The sequence below is a fragment of the Cololabis saira genome, chromosome 2 (assembly GCF_033807715.1).
Source record: "Cololabis saira isolate AMF1-May2022 chromosome 2, fColSai1.1, whole genome shotgun sequence".
Classification (NCBI taxonomy): Eukaryota; Metazoa; Chordata; class Actinopteri; order Beloniformes; family Belonidae; genus Cololabis; species Cololabis saira.
In genome coordinates, this window is record NC_084588.1 from 3,150,903 (window position 1) to 3,173,220 (window position 22,318).

Below are 22,318 nucleotides of genomic sequence, written 5' to 3' on the forward strand. Positions count from 1 at the left end.
TCGGCTGTATCTGACATCATCACACTACAGACCACTGATTGGTCGGGGGGTTGGAGTCAGACGTCTGAGTCAGGAGGAGGAAATCAGAGAAAGAGACTCTGACGGATTCTGGTTCATTTTATTCAACCAGCAATGGCAGCAAAAGTCTGTTTCTGATCCAACTCTGAGGGTCAGATGTTCATAAACCTGGTGCTGAGGAGAGAATTAAAAAGATCTAGACGGAGATAAGGAACGACCAGATCTACCAGGAGCTCTGTCTCTTCATAGCTGCTCACGGATCCAGCTGACTTTTCAGCAGCGCAGAGACAAAACAAAAATTAAAAAGCGTTGCCACTTGAAGTTTCTCTCTCTCTCATTTTTTAACTTGATATCAAACACAAGCCACAGACCCAGCAGCACATACAGGACGGTCTCAGAAAATTAGAATATTGTGATAAAGTTCTTTATTTTCTGTAATGCAATTAAAAAAAAAAAAAAATGTCATACATTCTGGATTCATTACAAATCAACTGAAATATTGCAAGCCTTTTATTATTTTAATATTCCTGATTATGGCTTACAGTTTAAGATTCCCAGAATATTCTATAGGATATTTGAGTTTTCTTAAACTGTAAGCCATGATCAGCAATATTAAAATAATAAAAGGCTTGCAATATTTCAGTTGATTTGTAATGAATCCAGAATGTATGACATTTTTTTTTTGTAATTGCATTACAGAAAATAACAATATTCTAATTTTCTGAGACAGTCTTGTATATCATCTACTCCATGTTCTACATCTTTAGTGTTGTTGTCATCTTCGTTTAGATACATAATCAAATACGTCACAGCAGCTTCTACAACCTCCTACTTCTGATCTGGGTATTGAAAAGAAACGAGTCGGGCTGAGTAAGTACTAGTGGAAAAGCTTTACAGTATTTCATCCTCCCCCCCGTCCACGATCCACTAGGACAGCACGTTTCCTGCTGCATCACGGTCACCATGGCGACATAAACAGCTGATCTGCACCAAACAGACTCTGTAAACCCCCGGACCGCGACCCGCAACCCGTGGTCCGTACGTGGACCAGAACACATGAACCAAGAGCAGCGGTGGCGGGTCGGAACCACTTTAATATCACAAATAAATACTGGTTACATGCAGGTCACAACACGAATACTGAAGTCTTTACTAGTGTCAAACCTGTGGCACAATCACAGCAGCTTCTGGCCAGGACAGGAGCCGGCTGGAACCGGCCCGGTCCAGCTCTGGCAGGTCCGGTCCAGGGCGGACGGGTCTGGCGGGCGTGGGGCAGAGGTAAATTTCACAGTGAGACCTGTGGGCTCAGGGAGGCCACGCCCACCATCAGAGAGGCCACGCCCACCACCACGAGGGCTCGGTAAGGCCACGCCCACCACCAGAGAGGCCACGCCCACCACCACGAGGGCTCAGGGAGGCCACGCCCACCCCCACCAGGGCCACGCCCAGCAGCCCCACCGGGGGTCCCGTCACATCCAGCGTGACGCGGCCCCGCCGGCCCGTGGACCTCACGGGCCGCCATCCGGTTTTTGTTTTGAAATGACAAGATGAAAATAGAGAAATAATCCAAAATAATCCGTTTCCCGTTTTTTGTTTTGATAATAAAAAATGAAAAACGGATCGTTATCCATTATCCGATTTCATTGATGTGTTTGAAAATCGAAATTGGGATTTAAAACAGTGAGAGGAAAACTCTTCTCTATTTCCTATTCGTTTCCAAGGATACTGAAAACAAGGATTGGACAAATGGGGGATTGCACATGCGCAAATGAACACGCATAAATGAAGAAAGTTGTTTCTGGTTCTTTTGTTGATCAGATTGAAATTTAACAGTTTTAGATTTTTTTAATGTTGAAACAGAAAATAAATCAAATCTGAAACCTGGGAGTGAAACATGAGTTTAATCTGTAATCTGTCTTCACTCCGTCATGAAACTGCAGTGATGTTGTGACAGTCCGTTCAGCTGCAGCGTCCAATCAATAATCAATAACATGTACTGAACTCTAACATACTGTTGGAAACGAATAGGAAATAGAGAAAAGAGTTTTCTACTCGCTGTTTCAATTCCCAATTTCGATTTTCAAACACATCAATGAAATCGGATAACAGATAAAAGATAACGGATAAAGATCCGTTTTCCGTTTTTTATTATCAAAACAAAAAACGGGAAACGGATTATTTCTCTATTTTATTTTGTCATTTCAACACAAAAAAAAGGATGGCTGCGAAGTCCACGGCCCCCTGCGGGCCCTGCGGGCCCTGCGGGCGCTGCTCTCCGCGTCCGGCCCCGCCCGCGTACTCCGGCGACTCGCTCGTCCCCTGAAACTAATTCACAGAGTGGGAGTTGAGCGGCGGCAGCGTGCGCGGCGACGTGCGCTCCCTCAGCGCCTGCGTGAGCAGCGTGCAGCCGGCCGACACGGCGCAGGCCGCGCTGCGCAGCCGCTCGCGGTACTCCGCCGTCCTGGTGCCCCCGTCGGGGTGCTGCGCTACGTCGCGCAGGCCCTGCGTGAGCAGCACGCACGCCGACACCACGCTCATGGCCCCGCCCAGCACCGCCGTCTGCACCGCCTTCCCTTCCGTCGTCACGGCGGCCGCCCGGCCCAGGAACTGCGGCTCCGTGGCAAAGCCCACCAGGGCGGCGACGGCGTGCAGCAGCGCTGTGCTGAACAGCGCGCAGCGGTTGCGCGTCAGCTCGCTGGGCTGGCTCTTGACCTCGCGCACGCAGGCCAGGAAGGCCGTGCCGCTCGTGCTCATGCTCTTCACGCTCAGCTTGAACTGCTCCTTGGCGAAGCGGTCCCGCGAGCGCTCGCTGGCCTGCGAGGAGATGTCCGTCAGAGTCCTGAGGTTGGCCGAGATGTTCTGGGACAGCTCCAGCAGCAGCTGGGGGGTCAGGTCCGGCAGCGGCGCCACACGCAGGGCGTGGCAGCTCTGCTCCACCTCGTGCTGGCAGCGCGTCACCTTGTAGCGGTCCACCAGGCCGGGCTGGCAGGGCTGCGAGCCGGGGCTCTCCACCGCCGCCAGGTAGGCGGCGTGGGCCGAGCACTCGGTCAGCGACACCACCAGGTCGGCCATCTCCAGGAGGCGGTCCCCCGCCTCGCCGAACCGGCCCATGTTCAGCTGGCTCTGGATGTCGTGGGTGAGGATGGACAGCTCCTTGGTGCGCGCGATCACCGTGTCGCGGCACTGCTCGAAGGTGTCGGCCAGCGGCGAGCCGTCCGACGCCGCCACCGGCCGGGTCTCGCTGGACAGCAGCAGCAGGTCGGCCACCAGCTGCACCCGGCCCTTGCAGGTGTCGCAGACGGACGCCAGGCGCTTCCTCTGCTGCACGCCGGCCCCCAGGGCCCCGCCGGAGGCCTCGCCCGAGGACTTCCCAGAGCCCCCGGTAGCCATGTGGGGGGCCGGGGTCAGGTCTGCAGGGTTGGGCTCTAGTCCCGGGGCGGTGCACGGCTCACCCTCATGTCCACCTCGTTCCTGCAGTGTTTCACTCAAAGTCTCAAAGTCCTTCCAACATCAAGTAGTCCATGTAAACTCCATCAATGTGCTCTAATTAAAACAGATATGGTGTTTAAATGCCCCTGAAGTGCAGATGCACAGGTTACCTGGTGTCACACACCAGTCCCGTCTCTAGTCTGCTCTGGAAACCATTCCTCCATGTCCAGGTCCAGGTCCAGGTCCATCACCACCAGCAGCGACCGCAGCCCCGGGCTGCTGTCTGCCGGGTCCCCGGGGAGAGAGCGCTGCCGGGCGGGCCGCCGCCCGGGGCCGAGCCGGGGTGTCCCTTCTTCGGGGGCATCATTCCCTCAATCCCCGCCGGTAAAAACAACACAAATCCCGAGGAAAGCCGAGCGTTCAGGGGGCTCCGAGCCCCGGGGCTGGAGCGGCTGGAGCTGCTGGAGCTGCTGGAGCTGCAGGCTGCGGCGGCTGCATCGTCTCCTCCCCGTCTCCTCCTCCTCTCCGGTCCGGGGAGGGTGTGGTCGTCCGAGCGGCGGCTGGACCGGCCGAAGCTCCGACCTACAGAGCCGGAGCGCGGGGCTCCGGGGGAGGGGAGGCGGCTGCTGCCTGGCCGCGGTCCGGGGCTGGGGTTGGGGCTCCTGGGGCTCCGGGGGTCCTGGTCCTGGTCCGGGTCCGGGTCCGGGTCTGGGAGAGTCCTGGTCCAGACTGCCACTCAGCACGGCCTAGCCTGCTAACCACGGCGGAAGCTGCGGAAGCTGCGCCTTTTCAAAATAAAAGCCCACATTTCAACGTGACAGCTCGCAATAACACGTAGTAGGTTAAAGCAAATCTAGACGGCAGTTTCACTGGCTTCAGTTTTGATTTGATTTGATTTGATTTGATTTGATGTTTAAGAAAACAAAACAACAAAACAAAGAATTTCATCCTTTAAAACTTGCTATCTTGATTTACATGTGCCAAAAAAGGAGTAGGAAGAAGTGTAAACTTATTTAGTCCTACCTCCATTCACTGATCATTTAACCTGTATTTATAAATATTCACACACTGTACTCACACTGCTAAATAACAGTATTATTATTATTATTATTATTATTATTATTATTATTATTATTGAATATGTCTATATTTGTACCACATGCCCATATAAATATTTATTTAAATATACTTATTTACACTATACTGTATCTGCTCTATATCTATGTATATATCTACTTACACACATAATCACACCACACACACACACACACACACACACACACACACACACACACACACACACACACACACACACACACACACACACACATATATATATATGTGTATACCCATACATATACACATACACCTATCTATACACATGCATACATACACATATAATTAGCGGTTCCTTTTGTTCCTTTAAATGTGTTTATTTTCACTGTCCTCCATATTTAAAAGAACTTATGATTCTATATAACTCTCCATACTCACTCAGACATATCAATTTTCATTTTTTCTTTGATCCTAGAATTTCAAAAGAGGTTGGTAAAAGATCATTTTATTTTAAAGCTCCATCAGATTGGAATAATCTTCCTCTCTTTTTGCGTTCTATTACCTCTTTTCATTGTTTTAAGTTGTCATTATATACTCATCTTAAAACAAATTGCCTATGTTTTTAATTTATTAATGTATTTTTTGTCCTTTTTCTATTTATTTATTTCTATTTATTATTTATTTTTTTCTGTGTTATGTTATATTTATCTAATTGTTTCGGTTATTCAATTAGTCTACTTTGCAACTAGACTTGTGTGTGTAGGGGTTGTGTGTGAGAGGGTGTGTGTGTTTTATGTCATGTATGTCTGTACTCTAATGTGATGTATTGTAATGTTGTATGTTTTATGGGACCCCCTTGAAAACGAGATGTTACATCGCAAGGGGCTAAACTTTAATACATTCTAGGTAAATTCTAAGTAAAGCCTGAATTATGGTTCCGCGTTAAATCGACGGCGTAGCCTACGGCGTAGCCTACGGCGTAGCCTACGGCGTCGGCTCTGCGTTGGTGTAACGTGGAACCATAAATCAGCCTTCACCCGCCGTATGTTGGAGGGGGAAGCGTGGGGAACAGCTCACAGAAAACTATTTTATCTTCATGTGAATTCCCACCACAGGTGGGTAGAGGAGCCAAACACTGTACTCAAGTAAAAGTACTGTTACTTCAGAATAATATGACTCAAGTAGAAGTAAAAAGTAGTCATCCAAATAATTACTTGAGTAAAAGTAAAAAAGTACTTGGTGAAAAAACTACTCAAGTACTGAGTAACTGTTGAGTAACGTCTGATTTATTTTTTTAACACAACCATTCAAACAGACAAAAGTACAAAATAATCATCTTCAGGCTAATTAAATCAATAAAATAATAAAATAAATTAAAATTAATAAAAAATAGCTTGAATTAAAATAATCTAAAGTAAATTCAAGTACTTTAATAAATAATAAAATAAATAAAATAACAGAATAAAAAAATAAATTAAGCACAAGTAGCACAACATTTCCAGCCTTTGTACTTTTCTTTTTTAACCAGCAGAACTAGAACAAACATGAACTCGTAGAAACTCTGTGTGTGTTTGAGTCTGTGTAAATGTGACAAAACATGAAAAACAAACATTTTTCCCAAAGAATCACCCAGTGATGTCATGAGATTGACGCGTACGTGGATAAAAGGGATAAAAGAAAAGTAACAGCTCAACGTAGCCTAATGTAGCGGAGTAAGAGGAACAGTTTCTTCTTCACAAATCTACTCAAGTAAAAGTAAAAAGTATAGTGATTCAAAACTACTCCTAAATGTACAAAATTTCCCAAAACTTACTCAAGTAAATGTAACAGAGTAAATGTAACTCTTTACTACCACCTCTGATTCCCACGAAGGTCTACAGATAAGTATTAGATATATTTTAATTTGATGGCGTCACTTGGCGTTGACGTGGGAACAGGGCCGGTCCAAGCCTCCATGGGGCCTTAAGCAAAATGTGATTTTTGGGGCCCTCTATTACTGGTTGGTCAACCTGCCCAATAGATTTAAATTGTTAAAGAAAAAGTAAATACAACAAGATCATTTCTTGTTGTTTGTGTGTAAATGAAAAGATTACTGGGATTACTTAAATACTGCTGGTTAAGGAAAAAATGCACAATGTCTTGTTTTTTGAACAAATACAGATTAAGTTCAAAACTAGATATATTCACGTAAAGCAACAAACTTCATTTTTAATTGTTAATATCACAGATTTAAATATGTTATATTTACCTGCGCTTAGATTTATTTTTTCAGTGTGTGTATTTGGTAGTCAGGGCCGGCCCAAGCCTCCATGCAAAGCAAAGCAAATGTGATTTTGGGTCCCTCTATTACTGCCAATAATACTGATTATTGATCATTCACACACCCACTATTAACTTATTTCATGTTCTTCCCTGTCATTACAAATACACTTGTAAAACTAGATGTAAGAACTTTTTGTTGTAGTTAGATTGTAATCCACAGTGATTAAGACCATGGAAGCTACAACAGATTAACAAACTTGTAGAAAAATCTTTCAATTGATATTGATCAGAGTCAGCAACTGCCCCTACTGGCCACACAGAGAAGCAACAGGTCAAAGGTCAGAGAGCTGCACAGTTGCTTATGTTGTAGTTGTTTATGTAATAATATTAATTATTGTGTTTTTGTACAATAACATACCTTTGATAATGTATGAATCATCACTCACATGTAAAACATTTTTTTATTTTATTTTATTTAACTCTTGGGTGCCCCCTAGTGGTCACGAGGCCCTAAGCAGCCGCTTAGTTCACTTATGCCTTGGGCCGGCTCTGCTTAGTACAGTGCATGTTGGAGCGGGAAGCGTGTTAAACAGCTCACAGAAAACTATTTTATCTTCATGTTAATTCCCACGAAGGTCTACAGATAAGTATTGGATATATGTTAATTTGATGGCGTCCCTTGGCGTTGCGTGGGAAGCACCGCCACAGACGAGTCTGTTTCATTTTTATCTATGACTCCGTCGTGGAGCTGTACCGCACCTTTTCTCTTTTTTGTTTTGTTTTAGACGATCTTTGTTCCCCTGTTGCTACAGTTTGACTCTAGTTGATTTGATATTTAAATATGAGCTAGTTGACACCACTTTAGTTAGTCACGATAGCGCCAGCCAGCTAATAACAGGTTACAGATTGTATTTCACTCTTCTTTTCGCTAGTCTTCAGTCGTCTTACAGCAATGGGTTATACGCAGTACTGGAGTTGTAAAAAACAATCAGGGGGGATGGTGGATTTTATCATATGGAGACAGATCATTTGTGCTGATTACAAATAATATAATATATTACAAATAATAGCAGTGACCAAAACACCTGCAGAAATACTGCAGGAATGACATAGCAGCAGTTAAATGCAGCCTTCTGTAAGCTTTAAATATCCACTGGGCTTACATCAAATACATCAAAACACAACAATAAAAAACACTTTTCTGAACTTATCAATATGACTCTGTCCTTCACAGGATAAGTTACATGGATCACTGCAAAAACTCACAATCTTAACAAGAATATTTGTCTTATTTCTAGTTAAAATGTCTCATTTTAGTAAAAAAAAATCTCATTACACTTAAAACAAGACTCATCACTGGAAAAAACAACAATTTTCACCTGTTTCAAGTAGATTTTCACTTAAAATAAGTAGAAAAATCTGCCAGTGGAACAAGATTTTTTTGCTTGTAATAAGAAGATAAATCTTGTCCCACTGGCAGATTTTTCTACTTATTTCAAGTGAAAATTTACTTGAAACAGGTGAAAATTGTCAAATAAGTTATTTTTCTGGTGTTATTTTTCTGGTGATGACTCTAAATGTTGAAATAGCAGTAAAACCACATTCATTGATGAAATGACATAAGGGATGGAAAGGAGGGATGGCAGTTTTACAGGGGGGGATGATTTGGACCGTTTTTATTTCAGGGGGGGATGATTTGGACAGTTTTTATTTCAGGGGGGGATGATTTGGACCGTTTTTATTTCAGGGGGGGGTGATTTGGACCGTTTTTATTTCAGGGGGGGGTGATTTGGACCGTTTTTATTTCAGGGGGGGGTGATTTGGACCGTTTTTATTTCAGGGGGGATGCCATCCCCCCTCATCCCCCCTCAACTCCAGTACTGGTTATACGGTAGTTTTATTCAGCCCTGGCCACGCCCACTGTCACTCCACCTGTTTCACAACAGAAATATGAACTACTAACAGAGCCGGCCCAAGACATAAGAGAACTAAGAGGCGGTTTAGGGCCCCATGACCACTAGGGGGCCCCCAAGAGTTAAAAAAATAAAAAAAAATAAAAAATTTTATGTGTGAGTGATGATTCATACATTATCAAAGGTATGTTATTGTACAAAAACACAATAATTAATATTATTACATATATACATTATTACAATATTATGTTAACAGACTAGTTAGAGTAGATACTGCTGGAAGATTGAAAGATTTTTCTGCAAATTTGTTAATCTGTTGTTCTGCTTCCATGGTCTTAATCACTGTGGATTACAATCTAACTACAACAAAAAGTTCTTACATTTAGTTTTACAAGTGTATTTGTAATGACAGGGAAGAACATGAAATAAGTTAATAGTGGGTGTGTGAATGATCAATAATCAGTATTATTGGCAGTAATAGAGGGACCTAAAATCACATTTTGCTTAGGGCCCCATGGAGGCTTGGGCCGGCCCTGACTACCAAATACACACACTGAAAAAATAAATCTAAGTGCTAGTAAATATAACCTATTTAAATCTGTGATATTAACAATTAAAAATGAAGTTTTTTGCTTTACATGAATACATCTAGTTTTGAACTTAATCTGCATTTGTTCAAAAAACAAGACATTGTGCATTTTTCCCTTAACCAGCAGTATTTATGTAATCCCAGTAATCTTTTCATTTATACACAAACAACAAGAAATGCTCTTGTTGTATTTACTTTTCCTTTCCTTCCTTTTACTTTCCCAACAATTGTAATTTATTGGGCAGATGACCAATGTTTAGATTAAACATGCTTTATTTGTTTAAGTAGAACACAACAGTAAAAAATATCTTGCTTGATCTACTTTAAAAAAAATAAGGCAACTTTTTCGCATGAGATTTTTATGTAAATCAAGAAAGACTAGTCATTGTATAAACTACTTAATTTTTAGTATTTACAAAATTCATTTGCAAGTAAAGTCAACTTAATTTTTGCAAAATTTTGATAAATAAAGTAAACTTAACACAATTAAACTGACTGTACTTGCAAAATGTATTATTTACATACAAAAAGTTAAGTAGTTTATACATAGACTAGTCTTTCTTGATCTACATAATAATCCCATGCAAAAAGTTGCCTTAATTTTTTAAAGTAGATCAAGCACAATATTTGTATCAGTGCATGTCCAAACGTTTGGAGGGATTTTGACATGAGAAACGGTTTCGGTTTTATTTTGAAATTCTGTGCTCAGCCTGTCGTTTGTGCCCCGCCCCCCGGGTCATGTGACCGGCCATGTGACCGGCCCGTCCCGACCATAGTCCCGACAGCCAATCAGAGCAGACCGTGTGGAAGTAATGGCTCGCCTGCAGTTGTTCCTCTGCTGGTTCTTCTTGTGCGTTTGGGCGGCGGAGAGCGGAGATAAGCCCAAGAAGAAGGACATCAGGGACTACAATGACGCGGACATGGCGCGGCTGCTGGAGCAGTGGGAGGTGAGAGCTCGCTCTGCAGCAGCTTCCACCGCCGGTGTTCTGCCCATTTCTGCTACCTGCAGAGAAATGCTACTTTCTGGTTCTGCGCATGCGCACAGTCGATTTTCGAAGTTTGATTGCCACGCTAAATCGATAATATGGGATGTTGAGTATTTGATCCTTCAAAAATACACTACCCATGACATCAATGCATTACACTTTGTGAACATTATACGATAAAGAGAAAAAAACAACAATTCTATCACTTTATTTGATATTCATTCAGTCATTCGCCTTTAATTAGCCAGGCAGGTCATTAAGAACATTCTTATTTACAATGACGGCCTGGCAAGAGACAAGGATCACTTGGGGGGAAAGGAAGTGGTTTAGGGAGTAAAACAGTAAAATTGTAGCTCTACAAAGGTAGAAAACTATGGGATGTTGAGTATTTGATCCTTCAAAATACACGACCCATGACATAAATGCATTACACTTTGTGAACATTATACGATAAAGAGAGAGAGAGAGAGAGAGAGAGAGAGAGAGAGAGAGAAAAAACCCCAATTCTCTTAGATTCATTATTACATAGCCACCTGACTACCTCCCTGATCAATTATTACATAGCCACCTGACTATCACCCTCCCACGCAAAGTGGAAATAATTAAAAATTTAAATGAGACAAAACTGTGCTTTATTTGAAGGATTCAGGTTTTTTTAAATGATCAATTTAATGGAATTCTTACATTTTTTTTCATTTTAGATTGGCTGTATCCGACAGATTCAATTATGTTCATGAGGTTTCTTTAGAACACACGAGGGTCCGCTACGGTGTCCCACAGGGTTCAGTGCTGGGGCCAATCTTGTTCAGTTGATACATGCAGCCGTTGGGAAGTTATGCAGAACCACAGCATCAATGTTCATTGCTATGCTGATGATACGCAGCTGTATTTGTCTATATATATATATAAACTTTATTACAGGCTCAAATGTCCCACAGGGTATAAAGACAACAACATACACTACATCAAATATAAAAACATGTATAAAAGGTAAGAGAAAAAGGCAAAAAAAAAAAAAATGAAGATGAAATAGAACTGTTAGCTAAACTTCAGGCATCTCTTAGGGACATCAAGACCCGGATCAGTCATATGTACATAGAACTCTTAGTTCTCCAGTTAACGGATCATTAATACTAATATATCTATTCTTTTCAATTCAATTTTATTTATATAGCGTCTAATACAACAGATGTTATCTCTAGACGCTTTCCAGAGATCCAGAACATGAACATGAACATAAACATAAACATAAACCCCCGAGCAATTATCTCAATCTTTTGTACCTTTGAAAATATATCTGTGTCTCTCCACTCGCTGTTCTTCATCCTCTCTTTCCTATCTCTCTTTTCCTGCTCTGCCCAGCTGGTCTTCAGCAGGAGGGCCCCCCTTATGATCCAGGTCCTGGTCCAGGTTTCTTTCCCCTTAAAGGGGAGTTTTTACCTGCTGTTGTTTATGTAATGATCGATCAGGGGTCATGTTCTGGTCTCTGGAAAGATCCTAGAACACTGGTTTTGTAATAGACGCTGTATAAATACAACTGATTAAAATTTTAGCTTTTATTACCCAAGCACCTTCAATAAAGATGCAAAGTTAGGCTAGCAGGTCTCAGGTTACAGAATGTCTTAATATGTTTAAGGTGTTAAAGCTTACATTAGGTCATTGACAATGTATGCAAAATTATTTAAAAAGAAGAATATTAATGAACCTTTGTGGGTCGTTAGGGTTCCTCAAGCAGGGATAGTGAAGTAAACATAGTCTTAGGCCCAATCTCAATTCAACTTCACTCGCCCTTCTTTTCTCCACCCGCCCTTCTTTTCTTCCCTAACCCCTAAAAAAAGAAGGGTGAGATTTTAGGGCACTTGAAATCTAGGGCACTTGGCCCAGGTGCCTGTCCCAATTCTCCTACTCTCCCTCGTTTTCATCCCTAACCTGACCAGGAAGCAGAGAGCCAAAAGCTGTTTTAATTTCAGCTGTAGCGCTGTTAATATGGCACTTTATTAAGTTTTAATATTTTTTCAGGCTCAAAAGTAACTGTTAAGATCCCCAACCTGGGCTCAGTTTATCCAAATAACACCTGTTAAGAAATTTGACGTTTTCGGAGATGAGAAGAGCCCCGGGGAGCAGCAGCAGCTCACAGCCGGGGGGACAGACGTGTCCGCCGGGTCAACCCAGAGCCGTCGTCCCGGGAGAGAAACCTGCAGCTTTGTTGAGAATTACGCTGGCTGAAATAAATCATTTAGGAAGATGTTGGTTTAATAGATGAAATCTAACAGTTGTAGCTACGCCTGTTAAGAAATTTGCTCTGAAATTTCGAGATTTCTGTCTGCCGGCTCCGGAGCTTGGGTCCGCGTTAAATCAACAGAGCCTACGGCGTAGGGTACGGCGCGCGTCGCCGCGTACATCTACGCAGAACTTACGGCGAAGGTTACGTAACCTACGCCGTAGGCTCTGCGTTGGTGTAACGCGGAACCATAAATCCCTTTATTCTGTCGTGATCTTGGGCAACTTTATCTGAAAGTGTGTAAATTACCCAGATAACAGCTGGATTACTTGGTGGTTACTGAAAACTATTATATCAGAAACATCCAAAACAAATCTGAAGAGTCACAGGATTATTTCCCTCTATTTCTCACAAAAAAATGCTTGCTCCCTTGGTCACAATCTGAGACGACTCTGCCTGTTTCTCGGTCGGCGAGTGAAATCGACGCAGAGCCTACGACGTAGTTTACGTAGCATTCTGGGAAATTTTCATAGCCCCTCGCTCGCGAAGTCAGCATGTGAAAACCCTCGATTTGAAGGGGATATTCTCAGCCCCTCGCCCTCGTTATGCCCCCTCCCCCTAGGTGAAAAGAGGAATTGGGACACCACTACCCTCACGGGAACGCCCAAAAGTTAGGGGAAGTGAAGAAAACGAGGGCGAGGGGGTCAATTGGGACGCAGCCTTAAACTGAGTTAACACTGACATGGCGCCACCTGTACAGTCCTTGGGCTAAGGCTACTTAGGAGTTGACAATGGACAAGCCAATTAGTCGTTTTTTTGTTTCTAACTTGGCTCCTTGTTCTTTTCTCTCATTTTCTCTGTTTTAAACAATCAGCAGCACTGTCAGTAACACTGGTGTAATGTTAATCACCATCCAGTTTAAAGCTAAGAATAAAGTCTTAATAAATTTTAAAAAATCAGCTAATTATTTGTAGAAGCTTTCCAGAGACCCCGAACATGAACATAAACCCCAGAGCAATTATTACATAAACAATGGCAGGTAAAACTCCCCTAGCGGGAGAAAAGCGTTAAACCAAACAGTGGCAAGAAAAACTCTCCTTTAAGAGGGAAGAAACCTGGACCAGGACCTGGATCATAAGGGGGGACCCTCCTGCCGAAGGCCAGACTGGGGTGGTCGGGGACGTCAGCAGCACACAGCAGGCAGGTGGAAGCAGCAGCGGGATGACCGGGGGTGGGGACCAGGACCGCAGGCCAGCACACAGCTCCTGAAGCTCCGGCCTGCAAACATGCACAAAAGAGAAAAAAGGGGGGCCAGCACAAAAAACTACAGGAACGATGGACAAAAATGATAGCTATGAGATAGTTATAATAAAAATGGAAATGGAGAAGAGAGGAAGAGGAGAGGAGAAGGGTGAGAGGCACCACCCAGTGGATCATGTCGGTGCCCGCCTGCAGCAGAGGCCTATAGCAGCATATCTACCACAAAGCTATATTTGAGACTAACTATTATAGTCTTGTTCTATAGCTGCAACTATGACTACTGACTCTAACACACTAGAGTTTACACTAACTAGAGATTTACCAACACCAGCTAGAGGTTTACTAACACTAACTAGAGGTTTACTAACACTAACTAGAGGTTTACTAACACTAACTAGAGGTTTACTAATACTAACTAGAGGTTTACTAACACTAACTATAGGCTTTACTAAACAGAAATGTTTTAAGTTTAGTTTTAAAGGTGGAGGTGGTGTCAGCCTCCTTAACCCTGATTGGAAGTTGGTTTCATAGTAATGGTGCCTGATAGCAGAACGTCCGCCCTCCAAATCTACATTTGGATACTCTAGGAACTACGAGTAAACCTGCACCCTGGGAGCGGAGAGCTCTGCCAGGAACATAAGGCCCTTTCAGGTCTTGCAAATAATGCGGCGCTAAGCCGTTTTGGGCTTTATACGCAAGTAATACAATTTTAAATTGGATTCTGAATTTTACGGGGACCAATGGAGCGACGCTAACACTGGAGAGACGTGGTCTCTCCTGCTGATTCCTGCACTCGCGCTGCTGCATTTTGGATCAGCTGGAGCCTATTCAGCAAATTACTTGGACATCCTGCTAATAACCCATTACAAAAATCTAGTCTAGAAGATACAAATGCATGAACTAGTTTTTCTCCATCACTCTGCGAGAGGATTTTCCACCATGACAACAAACATCAGTGATGTGTGCAGAAACTGTCCAGCTGTCACATCTCGCGAGTTTTGTTTCACAGGAAGATGATGACATTGAAGAGGGGGACCTTCCGGAGCATCGCCGCTCGCCTCCCCCGGTCGATTTCTCCAAAGTAGACCCGTCCAAACCTGAGGAGCTGCTGAAGATGTCCAAGAAGGGCCGAACCCTAATGGTGTTTGCCACCGTGTCTGGAGAGCCCACTGAAAAGGAGACGGAGGAGGTCACCGGCTTGTGGCAAGGCAGTCTCTTCAATGCCAACTTTGACATCCAGAGGTAAATCCCCCACTACCAGCTCAGCACACCATTCTTAATCATTCCTACTGCTGCTCCTTCACTCTCCCCCGACACCTTCCACATATATTCCAAGAACACTAAGGGTGCTTTCACACCTGTCCCATTTGGAGCAGTTGTTCCGGAACAGGGAGCGTTTCCCCCTAAAGATCGGTTTGTTTGGTATATCTGAACACAGCAATCGCGCTCTGAAACAGCACAAAACAAGCGAGCCGAGATCTCTTAGGAGAGGTGGTCTCGGCCCGATTCCATTCCAGACGTAAAGCGGTTCATTTTTTTTATTTGTAGTGAGAACATAATCGACACAGCAACCGATACAACTCCATTCATTGTGTATGTGCGGTTCAAGGAGAAGAGTCGGCGCAGCCTCCACCAGCTTCCTCCTCTTGCACGTGCCGAGATGTCGTCCCAGCGCGGCACGGTGAAATTGCGGTCTGCGCTGCGCTGAAAGGGGCTTGTTGTTTATCCCGGGGTGCGGAAGAGGAAACTCCAATCAGAGAGCAGCTGGTTCGCGCATGGCATTTGTTATCAGCTTTGAAACGGTAAAGACGTTTGCCTTATGAACACTGTAGCAGGGCGAGTGCTACCGGGGCCGACCGAAGGATGGAGAGACACAGAGTTTCGTGCAGACCCTTTTATTAGACCATAAAACACCGCCAACACGTGCAGAAGCACCTTCACACAGCTTCTCAGGAGCCCTTGCTGCTGGGCAGCCATGCCTTATGAAGGCTGGCAGAGTGGAGAGGCTGATTGGGCCCACCTGTGGCCTAATCAGACTGAGTGGCTGCAGCTCCTCCACCCTGCCACACACCCCCAACGCCAACCTTGAGCCGGGGTCCGTCCGGCCGAGCCTACTCCCCCCCCGCCCCCTCGGAGCGGGAGAGGAACCCTCCGGGCTTCCTGGTCGGGTGGTCGCCCCCGGCGTCGGCCTGAGCCGCAGAACGGTCGGGGTGGTCGCCCCCGGCGTCGGCCCGCCCGCCGTGGAGGATGCGCTCGGGGCCGGGCCCATGGTGGCCTCGGGCCACCCGGTGCGCGCACGACTGCCTCCTTCACCTCCGCGACGCAGCCCTGCGCGGGCTGCTGGTCCGCCTCCAGGACCGCCTCTTCCTCCACACTCTGCTCTGGCCGCAGGTCCGGCCCCGTCTCCGCGGGACCCGTCGTCGCTGGCGGCTGCGCCTCCGAAGCCGCCTTCCCCGCCAACTCCGCCTCCGTCCCGGGAGCCGTCGCCTGGCGGCCTGCAGCCACTGCCTCACGGCCGGTCGGCTGCAGCGCCACCAGCGCTGCCGCGGCGAACCTCAGACGGGGTGCAGGGATGGGTCGCTCCGCGGGTCCCGCCGCCTCGGGAGCCGTCGCTTGGCGGCCCGCAGCTTCTGCCTCCCGGCCTCTCAGCTGCGGCGCCGCCAGCTCCTCCCGCGTTGCTGCGGCGGCCCTCAGACGGGGTGCAGGGGTGGGTCGCCCCGCGGCCACCAGGGCTTCTATGGCGGCCAGCTGCCGCTCGCCCTGGTCCCGGAAGGCGGCCGCCATGCCCGCCATAGCCCGGGCGAGCGTGTCCAGGGCCCGCTCCATGCTTCTCTCCTCCATCCTTCGCGCCCCACGTTGGGCGCCAGATGTAGCAGGGCGAGTGCTACCGGGGCCGACCGAAGGATGGAGAGACACGGAGTTTCGTGCAGACCCTTTTATTAGACCATAAAACACCGCCAACACGTGCAGAAGCACCTTCACACAGCTTCTCAGGAGCCCTTGCTGCTGGGCAGCCATGCCTTATGAAGGCTGGCAGAGTGGAGAGGCTGATTGGGCCCACCTGTGCCCTGATCAGCCTGAGTGGCTGCAGCTCCTCCACCCTGCCACAAACACAAACCCCACAAACGAGAAACGAAACAACTGTATCGATTTAGCCCCTGAATTGGAACAAAACAAACAGACCACAGGTGTGAAAACATCCTAAGAGGCCGGGGTTGGGTTTGTCCAGGTCTAATGGGTCGGGGAGAAAAACCTTAAGCCAAACAGTGGCAAGAAAAACTCCCCTTTAGGAGGAAGGAACCTGGACCTGGACCAGCATCATAAGGGGGGACCCTCCTGCCCAAGGCCAGACTGGGGGTCGGGGACGTCAACAGCACAGCAGGAACGGGATGACCGGGGGTGGAGACCGCAGGCCAGCACGCAGCTCCCAAAGCTCCGGCCCAATCAGCAAGTTCCAGGTTGGGGTGCAGGGTCGGTGAAAGGTTGAGAAGGGGCAGGGCCAGGGAGAGGAGTCTTGACGGACAAACCTCTCCCCCGCCTGCCCGGGCCGTTACCCTGCCCCTCTCACTCCCACGCTGCAGGTTCCGGTGTTGTGCATTCAGAGATGCTCTTCGCCACCGGCAGAGGATGCTGCACCATGTACAAAAGAGAAAAAAGAGAAGAAAAGGGGGGGCCAGCACAAGAAACTACAGGAGCGACAAGTGAACCTTTGAGTTGTTTCTTATTGCTTTAGCGATTTCTCCTCTCGGTCAAGACATGTCTGCTCTAATTTCTTCATTACTCATGTTCGGGACATTATTCCCAACATGTGTCGGTCGGTCCGTGTTGCCTGTTGCAGCCGTCTCATGCTCCGAGCAGGTCGAGCAGCATTAGCATCGCTTCCATACTTATATTTTTGCAGTTTTTCAACCATTCGGGTTGATTTTGTATGAGTTGTCCAGTTGTTTACGTCCTCATGATGTTCTCTTCCGTTTGTCACCTGGTTGTTGAGTTGAGTTATACTTTAATGTCCACTTTGGAAATTTGCTTTAGGCATCAAATACATGCATAGCGTATAAAAACACATACAACATACAGACAGCAACAGATATCAGACTCAATACCTCAATAAAATTAGTAAGAAACCGAGCAGCAGTGAACGCCATTGCACATACCCTAGGCAAAAATCGCATCTATCCCGGAACCTCATTTCATTATTGGTACAGTATGAAAAAAAAGCAAGAACAATGAATAAAAACAAGCTTTTTCCTCATTTCCCCATTAGCAGCATGGTAGTAAAGATATAAAAACAAGGACTGACTACTACTGGATCCGTCGGCAGCTTAGTTACAGCAGATCAGATCTGCTGCTGTCCCCTACCTGTCCCGGTAGGGACTCTGCCCCTTGTCATTAGGTTAATGCTGTTTTTTAATGTAAATGTTGCAGGTTTTGCAGGAGCTCTGGAAAAAACGTCTTATGCCATATCTTGCTCACCAAGCCTTGAGTTTTAACATCCACCTGTGGTCATGGTCTCAGAGTAGTGACAGAATAAACAAGGTCACGCATACAAGCACCTGAAATGACTTCCTCTGGACTCTGGGCCGAGTGGTTTGAACTTTTGGATGTCTGCCGATCAGCTAGCATGGGGGGAGATGCCTCAGGTCTTTTTGGAAGGAGGCCCTTCCAGCAGTCCCAGAACCTTCCCTCACTTAAGAACCAGAATATCCAACTTTGTTGAAGATAGGAAGGTAAATCTTGGCCACGTTGATGTGCAGTCCTGACACCTGGTTTGTACTTGCAGGTTCGTGGTGGGCTCCAACAGGGTGATCTTCATGCTGCGGGACGGTAGCATGGCCTGGGAGGTCAAGGACTTCCTGGTGGCTCAGGAGCGGTGTGCAGACGTCACCGTGGAGGGACAGGTGTTTCCGGGGAAGGGCGCAAACAAGGACGACCCGAAATACAAGCAACAGAAAGAAGGCAGCGGCAAGAAGAGCAAAAAGTTGAAGTCTGAACTGTGAGGGAGCTGGTGGTCTGAAACACCTCTGACCAGCTCCAGATCTGGGGGAGTTTGTGCTGGGATGAAACTCGTCTGTAGAAGATCTTCGGATGATGCAGCAGTTTCAAGTCATGCTTCATGACCACCTTCTACCCCCCTTCACCTGGAACTCTGTTCCCCTGCTCCCTCTGCCCCAACCCGGTTCCCCTCTGCCCCAACCCGGTTCCCCTCTGCCCCAACCCGGTTCCCCTCTGCCCCAACCCGGTTCCCCTCTGCCCCAACCCGGTTCCCCTCTGCCCCAACCCGGTTCCCCTCCTCCCTCTGCCCCAACCCGGTTCCCCTCCTCCCTCTGCCCCAACCCGGTTCCCCTCTGCCTCAACCCGGTTCCCCTCTGCCTCAACCCGGTTCCCCTCTGCCCCAACCCGGTTCCCCTCTGCCCCAACCCGGTTCCCCTCTGCCCCAACCCGGTTCCCCTCTGCCCCAACCCGGTTCCCCTCTGCCCCAACCCGGTTCCCCTCTGCCTCAACCCGGTTCCCCTCTGCCTCAACCCGGTTCCCCTCTGCCCCAACCCGGTTCCCCTCTGCCCCAACCCGGTTCCCCTCCTCCCTCTGCCCCAACCCGGTTCCCCTCTGCCCCAACCCGGTTCCCCTCTGCCCCTAACCCGGTACTTCTTGAACCCATGGGTCTTTGACCGTGTGAACTTGTCTGGTCACATCTCGACCAAGATCCCCATGGAAACCAACCAATGCTCCTCGTTCTAGAAGGTACTCTGCTCAGCGTCCTTCAGGGACTAGTTGGATCCGGATGCAGTTTCGTTCCGATACAGGCACAGAACCACTGACTGGATCTTCCAGTTAGTGTATGGTGTAAAAAGAGCACCTTACACCTCATGCCAAACTTGTTATTTTTCACTGAATACTGAAATAAACACTTTGATATCAATGAGACAGCTTTGATTTGAGTTCTGAATCTTGATCCTCTGGATGAACCAAGGTGCTTCATCTGGGTTGCTGGTCCGGATTTTTACTTCAGGAGATATTGATAATGTGAGTTGTAGCCCGCCCGTGTCCGAAAAGTTACAAAATGTGTTTACACTGGCTTAAATGTTATGAACTGGGTTATTGCAACCCACCACACTGTCCTAGGGCCACACCTACAATATTTGATCCACAATAAAGGTGATTTATTTAATGAATATTTTTGTTAAATGTTCCATATTCTGCAGAATATAGCACCTATGCCCCCGCTCACTTTGCTGTTATTGTCTGCCTTCCTAAATAAATCAAGACATGTTACTTAGACGTTATCATATTGACAATGCCCTTCCCTTTTGAGTGAATCTGGTCTAAGGGGGCGGCTGACCCCACATGGGGAAACTGCAGGGCAGGGCTTAATCTATGATTGACGTTTATAGGACCCATCGGCTGATGGAAAAAAATGCTTATGGAGGAAGAAAGTCATTTCTTGACAGTTATGGTATTACTGCTCTTAAAAACGTATTTTTACTGCATTATCAATCGTGCACATCTTAAAATGACATGGAATGACTTAGAAAAGTTGTAGTTCCTCTATTGACAACTAAGGGCCAATCCCAATACACCCCCTACTTTCTACCACTAGCCCTCCCTCACTACCACTAGCCCTAAAAAAGAAGCCACAGATTTTAGGGCACTTGATATCTTCCCAGGGCCCTGTCCCAATAATTAATTATATTAATTATAATAAAAATAAATTTTGCGTGCTACGTCACTGCGTGGTTTACGTTTGGGTACGTAAGCGACTGCGTAGTTACGTTTGCACATACGTCACACCATATCAGGAATCCCAGAGCTAAAAGCTGTTTTCATTTCAGCTGAAGCGCTGTTAATATGCCACTTTATTAAGTTTTAATATTTTTTCAGGCGTAAAAGTAACCGCTAAGATCCCCAACCTGGGCTCAGTTTATCCAAATAACGCCTGTTAAGAAATTTGAACCGATGTTTTCGGAGAAGAGCCGCCGGCCCGGAGCAGCAGCAGCTCACGGCCGGGTCAACCTGCGCCGTCGTCCCGGGGAGAAACCTGCAGCTCTGTGGAGAATTACCGCTGGCTGAAATAAATCATTTAGGAAAATAAATGTTGGTTTAATTGATTAAATCTTACAGTTGTAGTTGCCTGTTAAGAAATTTGCTCCGAAAATGTTGGGATCAAAACTGCCTGCCGGCTCGGGAGTTGATTTATGGTTCTGCGTTAAATCGACGCAGAGCCTACGACGTAGGGTACGGCAAGCGGCACGCGTCGCCGCGTAACCTACACCGTAGGCTCTGCGTTGGTGTAACGCGGAACCATAAATCAGCCATTATTCTGGCGAGGTTTGAAAAAGACTTCGCAACAACAACAAGCGAGTGATTATGTACATTCACTGAGTGAATATTATGAAAGTAAAATATATATTTCTCGCTAGAAATGTAATCAAAACGCATTTTTATGCAGAAACTAACTCAAAATATTGATTTTATTCACTAAAAAATAAGAAATGTCTGCCACATTTTTTTTTTTTTTGATTCAGTCTGCAAATGACGACGAAAAGCATTCTGGGAAAATGTTCTGGCCCTAGTTCAGCTAGTCAGCATCTGAAAACCCTTGCACAGAACCCGCCAGATTGATGCCCCCTAACCCTCGTTTTCCACACTCCCCCTAGAGAGGACTTGGGACACCACTACCCTCACGGGAACGCGCAAAATTTAGGGATAGGGCTGAAAAGTAGGACTAGAGAGGGATTGGGAGTGGGCCTAAAGCCTGGATATGGATCTGCAATTCCTCCTCTGACCACTAGGGTCTGGAGTCAACAGTGAGTTCATTTCTACTGACCTCCAGGTTAAAACATTACAGCTATAACAAAAACAGTTGTATTAATTGTATACAATTGTATCTTGTATTTATGAACCTCATCAGGTATAATAATAGTGGCAATAATGACCAGCTATCAATCTAACAAACATAATCATTCATATTTTAAAGATACTAGTTTTTGTTGTGAGTTTACTGGTTGTGGGTTGGTCTGGAGGAATCCCAGGATGAAGTGTAGCTAAGAGCAGACTGCTGTTAATCCAGTGTTGACTGCTCACCAGTGGCGTAGGCAGAAATATTGTTTTGGGTGGGCCAGGACAAAAATGGGTGGGCCATGTTGTCCCAGAAAAAGGACTTATACAAATTTTTAAGCAGAAAACATGACAAACAGACGGATTAAAGGCAGTGTCCATTTTACTTTGTAATTTGCATTACAAATGCATTATGACAGTTAAGCACATTCTCTTTTGATGAAAAATGTCAATGACTACGTTTACATGCAGTCAAAATTCGTGTTATTGCTAATATTCCGGTTACTGAAACATTCGGAATATTCCGTTTACATGGTAATTAATCATTCGGGATATCTGGATCAAACCAGCGACGCACGGAGAACATCCTGACACAATTCTCGTCATTTCTGCTTCTTCTTCCTCCTCAAAACAAATGCTGCTTCGCGCAACTTTTCGCTCTTGTAAATCTTCTATCCCGGTACTTTCTACCGTCTACAAATGCAGAAATGTTCATATCCTTCATTACATTTATGAAGTGATTAGTCTCCTC

At 46.0% G+C, this 22,318-nt stretch overlaps 2 protein-coding genes across 2 annotated transcripts; one reads left to right on the forward strand and one right to left on the reverse strand.

Moving 5' to 3' along the window:
- Positions 1–1,803: 1,803 nt before the first annotated feature.
- Positions 1,804–3,676, reverse strand: tlnrd1 (talin rod domain containing 1). Its single transcript, XM_061708249.1, has one exon. It carries the CDS (start codon positions 3,406–3,408, stop codon positions 2,344–2,346), a length of 1,065 nt encoding a protein of 354 aa, XP_061564233.1. The 5' UTR covers positions 3,409–3,676; the 3' UTR covers positions 1,804–2,343.
- A 6,376-nt stretch (positions 3,677–10,052) lies between these two features.
- On the forward strand, positions 10,053–19,654 carry mesd (mesoderm development LRP chaperone). The gene is made up of 3 exons (XM_061708262.1): positions 10,053–10,214; positions 14,744–14,976; positions 18,515–19,654. Exons 1-3 carry the CDS (start codon positions 10,080–10,082, stop codon positions 18,729–18,731), a joined length of 585 nt encoding a protein of 194 aa, XP_061564246.1. The 5' UTR covers positions 10,053–10,079; the 3' UTR covers positions 18,732–19,654.
- Positions 19,655–22,318: the final 2,664 nt, after the last annotated feature.